Genomic DNA, 14,652 nt, shown 5'->3' with positions numbered 1-14,652 from the left:
ATCGAAAACGGATTAATCGCGAATTTACTATATGGTTATTAATAATTTTTCAAATACCGTGAGGTGCTGTTATCGTGAACTAATATTATATTAAACCATACTTCGTGACGTGGGCGACTATCGGTTGACGCGATATTCAAAGAATATTTTACATGTAAACACGCTGTGCAAATTTTTCAAAAGACATTTGTAAACTTAGGAGAGGCGAGAGTTATCACAGTCGCAATGTATGTGTAGCGTACACATATGAGAAAGCATAGAAGTATTAAAAAATACCTTTTGCTTTTTTTAAGGAACAAAAATGAACTCACCCATTAAGGATAGAGTCAGAATCCATGGAGTTGGATGGTCCGGACACGTGAACCTTGGGAAGCCCAAAGCTGTCGATTTGATTTTGGGACTGACCCTGCTGATGATGACCTTGGCCATGAGTACTCCCATGGTGACTATGCGTCGTCGAGGAGTCATCACTGTCGCTGCTTTGTAAATGCTCCGACCCGACTCCGCCACGAGGTCTGAAACAAGGTAAGAGTTGCAGACAAAAGATTAGGACAATTGTATTTAACAGTATTTATATGAATTTCGATAAAGATGGCATGCTTTATATTTGCTTATTGATATCATACACGAATCTAATTATTATCAGCTGTGACTTTTCGTGTATGTTATGTTCTTGCGTATTACCAAGTTGCATAATTTTTTAACACCCAACATTTCTCATGAATTAATCACAACCAAAGATAACTCCTAATTTATTTATGAATTCACCAATTTTCTAGCAGTTGAATTTCAAGTCGTTCATAAAACTGTCATGGATACCGAAAACCCAAGGGTAGTTTACCCTTACTCACAATACTCTTGTTCAATAGAAAAAAAAACCTTACAAATAATTCCTACAAACAAAATTCGACTAACCAAATACTTGTTTCAAATTTCAACTAATAAATCATTATCAGCAAAATTACAAAAAAAAAAAGGATTAATAAACATGCACCTGTGGTGAGTAGTGTCGTAGCTGGCCGTCCAATATAGGGGCGCCACTGTCCCGTGTTGTCAGTCACAGCCAACACATGCAAATCAGCAGCAAATCCAATTTTGTCTATTTTCCCAAATTAATGAAAAAAAAAAAAATAAAAAAATAAAATCGAAACCACGCCTGCGATACAGACTCAAAAAAAGAAACCTCTCAAATCCCCAAAACGAAGAGTTACAAAAATCAAAGTAATCCCCTAAAAATCCACTTACTAAAAAATCTCAATATAACCCAAAATGTTCCCCTCTAAAAAATTGAACCCCTCAAATCAAGTAACAAACACGCGACAACCACAATTCTATATACGTTGTCCTCCACACGAGTATGCTTTGCCTTCTTTTATTTCCACGCTAATGACACGGTCACGAAAACAATTCGGATGCTGCGTCCAATTCGTCCCGCTGTATCCCATCCGTGTAGTCGTGTTTCTTATAACGGAATACGGCAATGCGGTGCGTGAAATGTGCTGCAGTCTTGCACTCATGCACTCTGCCTCTTCACATCACTCTCTTCAGGGACGAAGCACAACGACGCATACTCGTAACGTCGAGTTGCGTCTGCGCCGTTGAGGTTACCTATTGACCGAATGTGCAACCTCCATGTTGGTGCCACTGTGTGTTACCAGTTGGATACTAACCAACACAGAAGAATTTCTTCTCCTATCGGATCTTCTGAAATCCTCCCCCTCCACCCCCCCTCGCCTTGATACCCACCCCCCCATCCCAACCCATTCCTCTCCTCCACTTTTCAACCATCATCCATACTCTCCTGCTACGTCTAGATCTCTCCTCAACAGCATCTCACTTGGTCCAGCTATTCATCACTTTTCTCCCACTAATTCACTCTCACCCAATGCACATGCAATATATATAGATATGCACTATACACATATATAGCGGTCAGCTGATCGAGACTGTTGGCCCCTAGTCGCACGCGCTTCCACATGCCAGGTTCTCAGGTTTTTGTGGAGAAATAATGGTGATGTGTCGATAAGGAGATTGATTAAGAAGAAAAACATCGATAATCAGATGTACTATCGATTTTGAGATAAGATTCGGTGATTTTGGATATCAATGAGTTCTGACAGTTATGGGTGCGTGAGGGACGGCAAAATGTTGTCAGATATTTTTTGGGAGGTTTGGGAGATTTTTTTTTTGAAAAAAATTTTTTGGCACTTTCGGTAACGATGATATTTAACTACTCACTCAGGCATGGAGACTACTGGACATCCGAGCTGCAACAGACTCCGTGCCAGGAGTTCGGGCGCAGGTGCGGCAATCGCAGGTGCGGAATGCCTGGCTGGTCTCCCGGGCGAACCTGCTTCAGCACCAGCAGCGTATGGCACATTCAACAAATTTTGATGATCCGTTGTGCGCGACACTCGCAACGATCCGCCGCGACGCAGCTGCGTCCCCTGTTCTGCTTCTGAAACGTGGTTGTATAGGTTTTCAAAATGCTGTCGCGTATGGTCGCAAAGTAAATAGAAAAATATTTACGAATTCGTAGCTTAATTTATATACGAAAATTTGCGGTTATGGTTTTAATATGTGAGAGGGGTTAAATAAATTATTTACAAGGAGCTACGACAACGCGACATGAAAACGCGCGTTTAATTCGTTTGAAACGTTATTACGTCAGTCGTGCATTAAAAATACGTGTCCGGCAGTAGAGACTGGCAAAGTTACGTGAGCCTGTTACGTTGTGGCCATTAAGTAAACTCTCGTGTGTTTACCTTGTATTTGAAAAATTCGTAAAGCCATACGAGAGATGAGGAATGTGTGTCTATGGCGATTCAAAATATGAATAAACTCCCGCCAAAATTCTTACGAAATGGCGCTTCAATTCAGTTTGCCACGGAAGTAGGTTGAACAAACGTCAGATTTGCGTTGGTCTACTGACTGAAAAGTTCAAACTGCCTGTAGCTAATATCCACTCGAGAGACTTGGCAAGACTTCGCGCATCCGACGTGGAAAATGCGACATTCGTAGAAAATTCATGACACACTTTCCATCGGGACCAATTCCGATTTATTTGATGATTCTTGCATACTACGAATATACGGTATAAATGAGATATTTTAAGGAAATGAAAATTTGATATTCTCAAAATTAAGTTGAAATCAAATATTTTATATTTTACATAATAATTATCAACTGTTGATACACGTTACTGTGTTTTACATATTTTTTATTTCTCATGTCATTTAATTACAAAGTCCCTGACTCTCGATGACTTGTAAACGCAATAACGTCCGCGGGAATGACTGTAATAATTATAGGATACTGTCACGAGAAATATTATCGTTATATATATCTTTTTTCTCTATTCCGATCGACTCTGAATCGGCAGCACGTCGTTGGAATTTTTAGTATCGTTAGTAACGTTAAAAGCAACCAACTGTTGGATTAATTTATTAAAAAATTCACAAAATCCACAAACCGTACCGACTACTAATTTTATGACTATGTCGGTTTCAAATTATCCTCATTATAAGGCCTTTCGCCAAAGGTAATATCATCTACCGGAAGTCATAGAAAATTTATATATCCTCATATGAAACCGGCAAAAGTTCTCAAGACTAATCGAATAGAAATCGTCCTGTCTGAAACGATGACAGTATAATTTTTTTTTCAAGTAAACAGTTTACTATTTGTTACAATATTCAGTAAATCCATATGCGCGATTGCCTTGATAACACTGTAATACAATATCCGCACGAAACACGCACTGCGATAATTTCCCCACAGAATTGTCAAATTTTTAACATACCATTGTATCACCCACGTGGTCGAGTTTCAAGATTGTCGGAATCGAAAAAAAAAAAAAATTTCTCATTTTCAATGACTGTCCTGGTGAACGACCGGTGTACCGTAAAAACGCGTTCTTTCTGTTTGCGCAAACGTAAGTCCAGTAAACGCGTTTAGATAACGATCATTACGAGGTCAAAGTTCATCAGCAGTCCTACCCACTGACCATTGTCCACATAACGTAATTCAAGCTTCCTCAACGATCTGTTTCTCAGGTTATTGTCAGTTGTAATCATAAGTATACTTGTTCCTTATTATCGTTTAATGTATACATAACCTATTCATCGATCTATTCGGTCAAGTCCATTGACTACTAGAAGCAAAGAGGCAACTGTGAAAAAAATACAAACCTATTTAAACGGGTTTCGAAAAGCACGGGAAATTTTAAATAACACCGTTATCACTTTCTACTGCTCGTCGTTCACGTTCATTTCCGCATACTGTTATCCGCATACTGTACTTGACCAACCAAGTTGTTGGATCAAGTTCAAAGCACGTTTATACGTCACGTTCTCTTTGGCAGACCAAAGCCAGACGAGTGCGTTTAATTTTAAGACTATTTTTTTTTTGTTATTTTCGAACAACCACGTCAAATCGATTAACGTCGTCTGCTCTTTGGCACTAGTGGTGTTTCATGAAAGTTCACTATTTTCATGTAAAAGATTAACGATTTTCAGCCTCACAGTCGTATTCTTGAGAGATATAATTATGTGCGCGTACGTACGTTGAAAAGTCATCATCCTTGCTTTCGACAACTGGAACATCTTCACTGACGTTTCTAATGCGGGTTCACAGCTGTTTTACGTCAACGATCCATTCGCGGTCAAAAACGTCGATAGTCGGTGGAAAGGTGGAATATACTGTATCCATATGTGTGTGTGTATATATATATATATATATACACATGTAGTTATGTAAATATACGTGTATTTTCAGGACTACCAAGTACCATTACGATCAATGCTCCTTATTACCTATGTGTATCAATACTTTATCTTTCACATTATACCAAGTACGTTAAAAATGTCTGTGGATAACATATTATGCTGCAAATAAATGTGGAAAATAAGCGTATGACTAATTTATTTATCGTTACGCTAATTACAGACAATTATCATATTCCACATTGGAATTATAATTTATTCATATTTGCCTGTACACTCTGTACGTATAGATTGGTGCATAAGATGCAAATAAATATCTTAGTTCGCGACTAGCAATGATACTATTTATTTATTAGGTCGTTCGTTTGCCCACTGAGTATTACTAGTTTACTCGAAAATAGAAACACGTAAATTTTCGAAGTTCTAAATATAATGTAATTCGTACCTCTTCCGTCCAATGACGATGGCGGTAGCCGCAGGCTGTTTCCTCGACGAAGACTCATTGGACTTCCGTTCGAATTTGCAATCGGTCTGACCATTCTCAGAAACGTAGGGATTTTAGTTTTCTTCAGGTGGTCAAAGTTTTATGCTTTATTATACTTTATTAGGTTTTCATGAGCCTCGCGCGTGGATGAGCTGCCAGTGCACTATTGGTTAGGACGATTTATAACTCCTCGAACTGTAGTAATTCCTGAGGATGACTATTGACTGTTCGTGGTCTCTCGCGTGGCATAACCGTAGCGTTCGGCCAATAGAAATAATAGAGAAAAGTCACGTGTGTGTTGAACAACATATTATTAGTAATCTGTGGTCAATGCCAACGCGAAAGAATCCAGCTTATAGGTGAGAGCTTATACGTTTTACGAATGTGTACTACTCTAGTCAATTTGCGAGAAGGAATGAAAGTAACGTACGTTTACGAAGAAAATGGAATAAAAAATAAATGGGAGATAAGGTGTTTTTTTTTCAATTACATAAGCTTGTTTGTTCACTTGTTACGTTAGTGTTTAGTACAGTTGCGAGACGATTATGATGTGTGGCGACCGTTTTGAACTGCTTGATAAACTCGAGGTGGATCTTTTTGACGGTTATTTTTGAATTTTTTTCGAATCCCGTGATTGCGCAATTTTGCCAATTTCGATTGGGTGCTTACTCGGATTGGTCGGTTGTGCTTGTTTTTCGAGATACCAGAATCGTCTAGATGAGTTATTTTTGACACTTGCACCTGTCAACCACCAGTACTTGCGTCGATCTACCGAGGATTTTCAGTGCATGAATTTCATTAGATTTCTAGTCTGCTTTCTTGATAGCTAAATGTATTGTCCTATACAGATATATTCTATCGGGAAATAAAATGTCGCGCGCATCTTGGTTTTACACAGGATATGTGCTGGATGGGAGTGACGAGGAAAGTGGGAATGCATTGGTCATAGATAGGAATGCACCTGTTGCACTGATTTACACATTGCTTACACGGTAAATTAAGTTACCCTTACAATCCATGACAATTTGAAATAAAAGAATTTTTTATGGAACACGTGGATATTCTAAATTATTTTTTAAAAATAGGTTTATAATTATTCTTTGATATGTCTTGAAAATTCAGAGTAATTTGCTCCTAGGATTATTCACTTTTTATTTGTACCATTCGTGTTCAGCATGACGTTTTTAAATTCTGCTAAGAGTTTTAAATGCCGGTAGTTTTTGTTTTCTTTGAAAAACGTCAACGCGATAGGAAATTCTATACTTTGCGGAACGACTATGATAAACGCGTATCCAAACGAGTGTTGGCGCTGCGACTGAAGGAGTTACGAAAAGTCGAAAGTTTATTTTCGTGTCGCTCTTCGTGCTAAAGGGCGAGTTCACAGTAATGATCGCGTGCTGACCAATAGCGATGCGGTGGTCCGCTCGTCGAGCAACTGTATATCCATTACTGACAGTATAGCTAAAAATATAACATTGTTTACATATCGGTGGTTGACGTTATCAATTTTTTTGGAGAATCTCCATCATGAAACATTATTGATTCTCAAACTGTTGATACATCAGCACATCAAATTATCGAGCGAAAGCAGTATACACTTTGAACGTTTTCGTGGGAGGATGAGTCAGTAGTATATAAAAAAGAAAATTAAAAATACATCTATGATACATTTCGCAATCCACGTGCTTTCTAACAATGTGAAATAATTCGAGTCATCTTTCCTTAATTCTAATAGAAATTAAATCAATTATGACTATTGCTGCTGAGCCATTGTTGCACTTGGACTATTTATTTTATTTAAAAATACAATTTCAACGACCGATAGATACTTAAACTTCAGTTATAATTGTACGTTGATCGTTGTGAGAAATTTTTGAAATTTCTCAGCCATGGTACTCTGATGATGGCCGCAACTTTTGGCAATCTTGATAATCTCTTTGCTTCGATCCTGGAAGGCAACCTCGAGACGACTGACGCTGCTTCGATTCCCTGTTTCGTTGACGATCTTGTCCTGCCTGATTTTCAATCTAGGGTCAAACAATTCGATCTTGTATGAAGAATACTTTTCGTAAGAAGCCGTCAAGACGACGATTGTATGAGCTAGGAATCTGCGTTGATACCAAAGAGCCTCGTGATCGGGGTACGACCTTGTCAGGTCATCATTGAACATGCACTCTTCCGTTAAATAAGAAAGATTAATCAGACATCGATCGTAATCGATATCCGATCGGTTGCCAGTATCGAATCCATGTAAAAGATCGAGAGCCTCGTTAGACGATCCGTCGCGCAAGATAGAAACTTCAGTAGATTCTCTTATACTTGGTTTAACGAATTCATATAAGATTTCACGACGTCCCACGATGTTGTCCGACGCTGTGACAGAATTTTCTGACAACAAAAGACTTTTCAGTAGAAACTGCCGGTACGCCAGGCCACTGTAATCCGAAATGTGTTTTGTGCACCACTTTTCAGAGCTCGTCCATTCCTCTTTCAACAAAGACATGTAAGCTGCAGGTACTAGAGCCTCAAAATTTCCTACCACGTGTTCACGATGGCTCCAAGCATGACAGTTATTCGCGTAACGATCAGCCGACATGGAGGCCACGTGAATTTCGTTACGTAGCAGCGTCTCGACGTCGGTGGGTGGCTGCTTCTGTTCAACCAGCATATACTGAAGGAGCCATCGTCGATAGGCGAAAGCCTCGAAGCATTTGGCCTTGTAATAGAGAACTATGGCGACAAAACGCAGCTCGTCCGTTGGATCCAGTCGGCCACTTTTTATTAGCTCTCTCCTCATGTTCCAGAAGGTTGAGATATCTGGATTCAAGAGAAGTGCACCCATTAGCCATCTTGATACCACGCTTGGATCTTCGCGTCTATGTTTGTTTCTTCGTAGATCCAGCAGTCGGTTGTAGGCATAACAATAAAGTGGTTTCACGCTCCAGGACGCCAAGCCCAACGAATTTTCAGCATGGAACACGGGAGATTTATTCTCGTTATCCAATGCAGGAATTATCTCAAAGCTGACACTAAAACAAAGTAATATTGTTTAATTGATAAATTCTATTATTTTAATGATTAATCAGTAGTGTGTATTTGTTGGTAAAATACTATTAGGCGTTCATTGAATCTTGAACGTATTCAAAAACCCCGCCCTTACTGCAGATGATGTACACCATCGAATGTACACTTACAGATTCAGATCCTTCCTCAGGACATTGTCGATATCAGAAAGGATTTTTTCCGCGGCCGGAAATGTATCTTCCTGCATTGTTTCTCACTCTTCTCTTTGGTTCACATGTCTCGGATGTTCAATCGCCAATCACTGGAGACTCTGTCCTTGTATTTTGTGCTGGTGCAGCCTTCAGTGCAGGGAGGATATAGCGTTTCTCTGCGGAAGTATACGGTATTGGCTTGAAGTTTGTCATTTTTACTATTCGCATCGTACCACTGGCGGGAACGTACACATTGTTTCAACGTATTGTTCAGCTTTTCTGTTGTAATCACGTGTAATACACGTCATTAAGTTTTTACAGTGATCTATCAAAGTGTATTGTATCGTTTGTGTGACTTGTTTACGTCTCTAAATTTGGAATCGTAATATGGCGTGGGTACGTTGAATGGGACTTACATTCTTTCGTAACATCAGGATGACATCAAGCCCTTCTTATCAATTACGATTAAAAATTGCTCAAGCAAAATGCGATATTACCCAATCTTGACACTTTCTACACAATGAGGTTATCTTAACGTCAATTTTCCCTAGGACTTAGGGAATTTCCTTTTAAAGTTTGCACACGTTTTCCGACGGTCTAGGGATATTTTATATCTTATCACTAGCCGATGGCATTGCTATATCTCACGCGCGAATTTTTCCATTTTTTTTATGCTCGTTCACATGATTCAACTGTAAATAATGCAAAACTTACTGTAGTAAAACATTTATATAGCTGTATATGGCTAAGGCACCGCGAGGCTGCAGCGTCGCGTGTAGCATTGCCCAAGCTGACGCCTTATCCCCTCCAGTATTTTATGTACTTCGTAAAGATGTCGCCAGAGGGTGTAAGCGTTAAGTCTGTTTTCGCTAGATAATACGACTTGCTCATGGATATGTAGGAAACTGCTTTATGCGTAGTGATTTGATTGCCATGGCAACAATTCAATGCCCTTCTAACCTGAATTTTCTTCGTGACAAACCACTTTTTTGGATAGTGAGTTTTTTTTTTGTAATTCAACAGTGAAATGTAATTTTGCATTTTTAACTGCACTTCGCGACACGACGATTTGAAATTGCACGTTAAATCTGTCCCTATTGTAAATATCGGTTTAATGTATATATCAAAATTATTATTTTTTAAACAATTTCAAGCAAAACTTATTCAAATTCGATTTATGCACACTGTTCAGCACAATATGAGTCGTGGTGTATTTTTTATAAAATTAAAGGATAACGGTAGAGCACTGTTCTTTTAATATTCGTCCGTATATGTATTTATATATATTCGTAATGATTAACGCATATTATTTTTTTTCAGATAGAGCAGTATTGACTTATAAATCGGCTGATCGGGTTTTGGACATGCGTTCGATTATTGTACCACAGGAGCATAAAGGCCAAGGTTTAGCAAGATTGTTGGCAGAGGTAGAGAAGATGTTTGTTTAAAACATTCAACATTCACGTCACGATATATTTTCAGACGGCTTTCACATACGCAATCATTAATAATTATTATATGTACCTGACATGCGTATATCTGCAAAAATATTATCTCGCAACAAAGACGATTGAGCTCGAAGAACGTGTTGTGGGTCCAAAGCACATTTTGGAAGGACCAAGCTCAAAAGCACTGGATCCGGATATAATATACGAGTTACCCGATCCGGAGGAGTTTGATGTGTTTCCAGAAAATCATAAGAAATAAGAAATTAATAATACAACAGGAAAAAAAATCATGGAAGAGTTAGAGTACAGAGCACTCATAGAATGGTACTGCAGACATCGTTATTACAATGAAATGTTGTTTCATGCTAAACAAGCGTGTGACGCACATCCAGCAAGTGATTATTTACGAGTATTAATTGCACTTGCACATGCACTTAACGATCAGAGTGGAGAAGCCATTAGGGAAGCTGCAAGTTTGACTAATTATGGTGATTCAAGTCTGGCTGCATTACTTATACAAAGCTTTGCACATAGAGCATCTGGCAATGTCGATAGAACGATCGTGACACAGATTGATGCAAAAATTCGAGAAGATAGAAGAAAGGCAGGTGCACCTGCACTGTCATTGGCTGCGATTGTTCTTTCTTTACTTGGGAAAGCTGAAAAAGCTAAGGAATATGCTGACAGGGCTTATAAAATGAATCCAGCTAATGTCGATGTTCTGTTGGCTAAGGGTTGGTCAGAATTATATTTGCCAAAGGACAATCGTGCTGGAAAATCGATCGACTATTTTGAATTGATTTTAAAAGAGAATAAGAAACACTTGAGTGCTTTGCTGGGTTCAGCAAAATTCAAAGAAAATAAAGGCGACCATTCAGGTGTTATTTCGATATTAAATTCATTGATTGTCAGATATCCAAGATTGTGTTTGCCATTGATTGAAAAGATGAGTAATCAATTAGCCGTCAAAGATTGGGAACAGGTGATCGAATCTGCAAACAGAATATTACAAATTGACGCAAACAATCTTGACGCAATAAAGATGAAAGCACTTGTAGCTATGTGCAAAGATGGAGATTACGTCGAAGGTTTGAGATTCGCTCAGCAATATTTTCGAAATTTGGCACGTGCTGAACCCAGAAACGTCAATCTTCTGATTGACAGTGTTGAATTGTACTCAAGAGTAATTGGCAGAGATTCGGGAATATTAAATGAACTGATAAAAGTCGTTGACAAAGCCGTACAAATGAATCCACAAAATGGCGAGCTAATGGTTCTACTTGGGAATCTTTATGTGTTCATAGGTAAAATTAAAGAGGCTGAACATTGGTTCAGAAATACAGTGAGAATCGACGAGTCGTCATTTGCCGCATTGACAGGATTGGCTCACTGTCAAATTCTTGACACTTCAGCAGGCGCCATGGAATTAGCACGGCAACAAGTTGATTTTCTTCTGGAAATACAATCGGAAACAGCTAATGCTGATATTTTATTCATGTCCGCTAAACTTTGCAGCAACGAACCGAACAAGGCTTTAAGCTATTTGGATATGGCTGCCACAATACTTTTGGAGGATTGTAAAAATATTCCTTACGGTTCCGAATACCTGAAGGCGTTGAATCCGGATTTTTGTTTGGAAATAGCCAAAGAGCATTTAATCCATTCACCCACTACTGTTGTATTGGATGCCACTGACAAAGTTTCACTGTCAATGAACGAAGTGAGCACAAAACGTAGTCTAAATATTTTGGAAAAAGTAACGGACGCGTGCCCCGGTCTGGGCGCTGCCATGTTGATGTTGGGAAAGGCAAGAATGCAAAATGGAAATTTGGACGGTGCTTTAGAAATTTTACGTAAACTTTTAGACACCGTGGATCCATCAAGTGCACCAGCGCATCTATTGATAGCTCAAATTTTAGCGAAACAGGGTCATTATCAACAAGCTTCACAAAGTCTGGAAGTGGGTCTCAGTTACAACTTCAAAGTCAGAGACGATCCTATTTATCATCTGATTATCGGCATGGTCGAGAAGGAAAATGGCGACTTGAATGGCTGTATTCGCAGTTTCCGAACAGCCATGTCGTTCGCTGGTTTGCAACCAGGCGAAACTGATGGATCAATAATTCCTATATCATTGTCTGACAAGACCACCTTATATTTGGAATTGATTTCTGCGTACAGTAAGATCAGAGAATTCAACGAAGCATTGACCTTAATGGAGGATGCTAAAATCCACATGAACGGTACTGTTGAAGAGGGTCGAGTGATTATTGGAAATGCTGAATTATGTTTAGAAATGGGTGACATGGAAAAGGCAATTCATTATTTGAATAAGGTGTCGCCTGGTGAATCTTATTACCTACAAGCTCATACAAGACTCGCTGAAATTCATTTGAATTACAGAAAAGATCGTCATGCCTTCGCAAAGTGCTTCAGGTTGTTATTTTTATCAAATTACATATGATTTTATACTCAATGATCCTTTATTTTACAGGGAATTGGTTGAACATTGCCCAGGTTCAAAAACTTACAGTATGCTTGGAGATGCATATATTGCTATACAGGAACCCGACAGAGCGATAGAGGCCTATGAGCAGTCGCTGCGAAAAAATCCAGGAGATAAAACGTCAGCGAGTAAAATGGGAAAAGCATTGGTAAAGACACATCAGTATGGAAAAGCCATTAATTATTACAAAGAAGCTACAAAGCAAGAGGGATCTAACGAACTGAAATTAGACATGGCTGAGTTGTTCATGAAAATGAAACAATACGACAAGGCCGAAGTGACGTTGGTACAAGAACTACAAGGTAAATGATGTTTAGAGTTTATTTTTATATCCTGGTACCATTCATATTCTTGTATACTTTGTAGATGGTCGCAGTGCCAACGATTTGCAAAGTTTGGAAATGCGTAGCAAGCAATTGTTGTTGCTTGCCAAGGTTCGCGAGAAGGCTGGAAATATTCAAGCAGCGTTATCCACTTTGAAAGAGGCAAAGGACAATCAAGTCAGAACTATACAAAGAATGGCGATGGCTCCTGGAATTATAGAACAAAAACAAATCTTAGCTCAAATATGCTTAACAATGGCATCTCATGCATCTGGCATGAGGGACTTTGATCAAGCTATAGTACATTACAAAGAAGCACTCAATCACAAACCAGCAGACGTCAATGCATTGTTATCTTTGGCAAAATTATACATGCAGGTTCGTTGACATATTCTGTTGATAAGCAATAATATAAAAATTCAGAATGAAATTCAGCATTGAACTAATTTTTGTTATAATAGATGAATGATTTGGATCGATGTGCCCAAAGCTGTACTGCACTTCTAAATGCGGATCCAAATAATGAATCAGCGTCAGTAATGATGGCTGATTTGGCTTTTCGAAAAGTCGATTTTGAAACAGCAGCTTTTCATTTTCGACAATTACTCCTACGACGTCCAACGTATTGGACAGCGTTAGCCCGACTGATCGAAGTGTCTCGTAGAATAGGTTCGTAATTTATTTAGTGAAAAAGGATTAAAATATTTATCCATTTCACGAAATATTGTTTCAGGTAATATGGACGAATTAAACGAGTGGCTGTCGCGCGGAGAAGCAGCCATGGATCGTTCGAAACGCGAAGCTGGTTTTTCATATTGCGCTGGTCTCTTGGAATGGCGAACAGGAAAATTAAATTCGGCACTTCGCCACTTCAATTCTGCACGTCGTGATCCAGAATGGGGACAACAATCGATATACAATATGATCGAGATATGCCTTGATCCTGATGACGATTCGACTTTATCGAATGATCCTTTCAATGACGATGACTCCGAATATCAGGACTCAAGAACAATGGCTTTAAAAACTGCACAGCGTCTTTTGCAAGTAATATCAATATCTAAAAAATCAACCAATAAAATGTCTGTATGATAAAAAGAAAAAATTATTTTAATATATTCTTTTGTCGCAGGAACTCAATCCTAAGGGTAGTCCACATGAAATATTGACTCATAGGTTATTAGGCAATTTTTTTCTACTGGCTACCAAACAAAAAGCTAATATCGAGAGAGCTTTACAAGACTGTACAGTCCTCGCCAGTCAAGATGCATTGAAGGATCATGTTGGTCCAGCATTGGGATTGGCTACAGCTCATATTTTATTAAAACAAACACCACGTGCGCGAAATCATTTGAAACGTGTCAGCAAGAACGTCTGGACGTTTGAGGATGCGGAATATTTAGAACGTTGCTGGTTATTGCTGGCTGATATTTATGTTCAGTCAAGTAAATATGATTTGGCTAATGAACTGCTGAGACGTGTACTTCAGCACAATGCTACTTGCGTCAGAGCTCATGAACTGGCAGGACACATTGCTGAAAGAGAACAAAATTACAGAGAGGCTTCGGCGCGATACGCACAGGCTTGGAAATATGGGGGAAAGTCTAAACTTTCTGTTGGGTATAAACTTGCTTACTGTTACTTGAAAAGCAAAGCCTATGCCGACGCCATTGAAGCCTGTAACGAAGTCTTAAGACAAAATGTTGATTATCCGCGTATCAGAAAAGAAATTCTAGAAAAGTCTATTAATAATCTACGTACATGAATTTCTTCAATTTTATACATGAACGTGGTTGTATCCAAAACAATGTCTCTTATTTGAGTTGACTTATAATAATTGTAATATAGTTTTGATTTTATATAACTCCAACCCCTGCACAATTTCCGTCCGTTAATTCAAGTATTATATTAATATAAGTTATCTACGTTAACAAATAAATGAATTAATTCAA

General features: G+C 38.7%; 4 protein-coding genes and 1 long non-coding RNA gene across 18 annotated transcripts in view; 3 read left to right on the top strand and 2 right to left on the bottom strand.

Annotated features, from left to right (window-relative positions):
- The window catches only part of LOC112495026, a 13,010-nt gene extending 8,096 nt beyond the window's left edge, over positions 1-4,914 (top strand). For all 3 annotated transcript variants that reach the window (XR_003061146.1, XR_003061147.1, XR_003061145.1), the window contains 2 exons: positions 294-525; positions 2,243-4,914. This is a non-coding gene — a long non-coding RNA (uncharacterized LOC112495026). The remainder of the gene's footprint in view (positions 1-293; positions 526-2,242) is intronic.
- Positions 1-6,550, bottom strand: part of LOC107272233 (membrane-anchored lipid-binding protein LAM4) — a 26,771-nt gene extending 20,221 nt beyond the window's left edge. For 2 of the 6 annotated variants that reach the window (XM_025089577.1, XM_025089578.1), the window contains exons 1-3: positions 5,170-6,550; positions 2,239-2,458; positions 312-515 (exon numbers count right to left, since the gene is read on the bottom strand). In XM_025089577.1, coding sequence (XP_024945345.1) covers positions 312-515; positions 2,239-2,458; positions 5,170-5,263 — 518 coding nt within the window. In that variant the 5' untranslated portion in view covers positions 5,264-6,550. Of the gene's footprint in view, positions 1-311; positions 516-2,238; positions 2,459-2,765; positions 2,904-4,564; positions 4,698-5,169 lie in introns of those variants that run through there. The other 4 variants (XM_015749172.2, XM_015749173.2, XM_025089579.1 and 1 more) reach the window with 3 other exon arrangements.
- On the top strand, positions 5,437-10,165 carry LOC107272237 (protein NATD1-like). Of its 5 annotated transcripts, none has more exons than XM_015749185.2 (3): positions 5,437-5,567; positions 9,744-9,850; positions 9,906-10,165. In XM_015749185.2, exons 2-3 carry the CDS (start codon positions 9,788-9,790, stop codon positions 10,128-10,130), a joined length of 288 nt encoding a protein of 95 aa, XP_015604671.1. In that variant the 5' UTR covers positions 5,437-5,567; positions 9,744-9,787; the 3' UTR covers positions 10,131-10,165. The 5 variants fall into 5 exon arrangements, with proteins under 5 accessions (XP_015604671.1, XP_015604670.1, XP_015604668.1 ...); XM_015749184.2 differs by lacking the exon at positions 5,437-5,567 and adding an exon at positions 8,478-8,614; XM_015749182.2 differs by lacking the exon at positions 5,437-5,567 and adding an exon at positions 8,687-8,819.
- On the bottom strand, positions 6,969-9,251 carry LOC107272235 (protein prenyltransferase alpha subunit repeat-containing protein 1). 3 transcript variants are annotated; one of them, XM_025089588.1, is made up of 3 exons: positions 9,138-9,251; positions 8,403-8,599; positions 6,969-8,237 (listed from the first exon to the last, which is right to left on the bottom strand). In XM_025089588.1, exons 2-3 carry the CDS (start codon positions 8,477-8,479, stop codon positions 7,049-7,051), a joined length of 1,266 nt encoding a protein of 421 aa, XP_024945356.1. In that variant the 5' UTR covers positions 8,480-8,599; positions 9,138-9,251; the 3' UTR covers positions 6,969-7,048. The 3 variants fall into 3 exon arrangements, with proteins under 3 accessions (XP_024945356.1, XP_015604665.1, XP_024945355.1); XM_015749179.2 differs by lacking the exon at positions 9,138-9,251 and adding an exon at positions 8,840-9,120; XM_025089587.1 differs by lacking the exon at positions 9,138-9,251 and adding an exon at positions 8,674-8,805.
- Positions 10,161-14,652, top strand: LOC107272230 (tetratricopeptide repeat protein 21B-like). The gene is made up of 6 exons (XM_015749163.1): positions 10,161-12,307; positions 12,366-12,679; positions 12,744-13,078; positions 13,162-13,369; positions 13,434-13,747; positions 13,833-14,652. Exons 1-6 carry the CDS (start codon positions 10,161-10,163, stop codon positions 14,463-14,465), a joined length of 3,951 nt encoding a protein of 1,316 aa, XP_015604649.1. The 3' UTR covers positions 14,466-14,652.

This window comes from Cephus cinctus, unplaced genomic scaffold (assembly GCF_000341935.2).
Source record: "Cephus cinctus unplaced genomic scaffold, Ccin1 Ccin1_scaffold1146, whole genome shotgun sequence".
Classification (NCBI taxonomy): domain Eukaryota; kingdom Metazoa; phylum Arthropoda; class Insecta; order Hymenoptera; family Cephidae; genus Cephus; species Cephus cinctus.
Note: the sequence above shows the minus strand (reverse complement) of the source record. Positions and strands in the feature narration are given on the sequence as shown.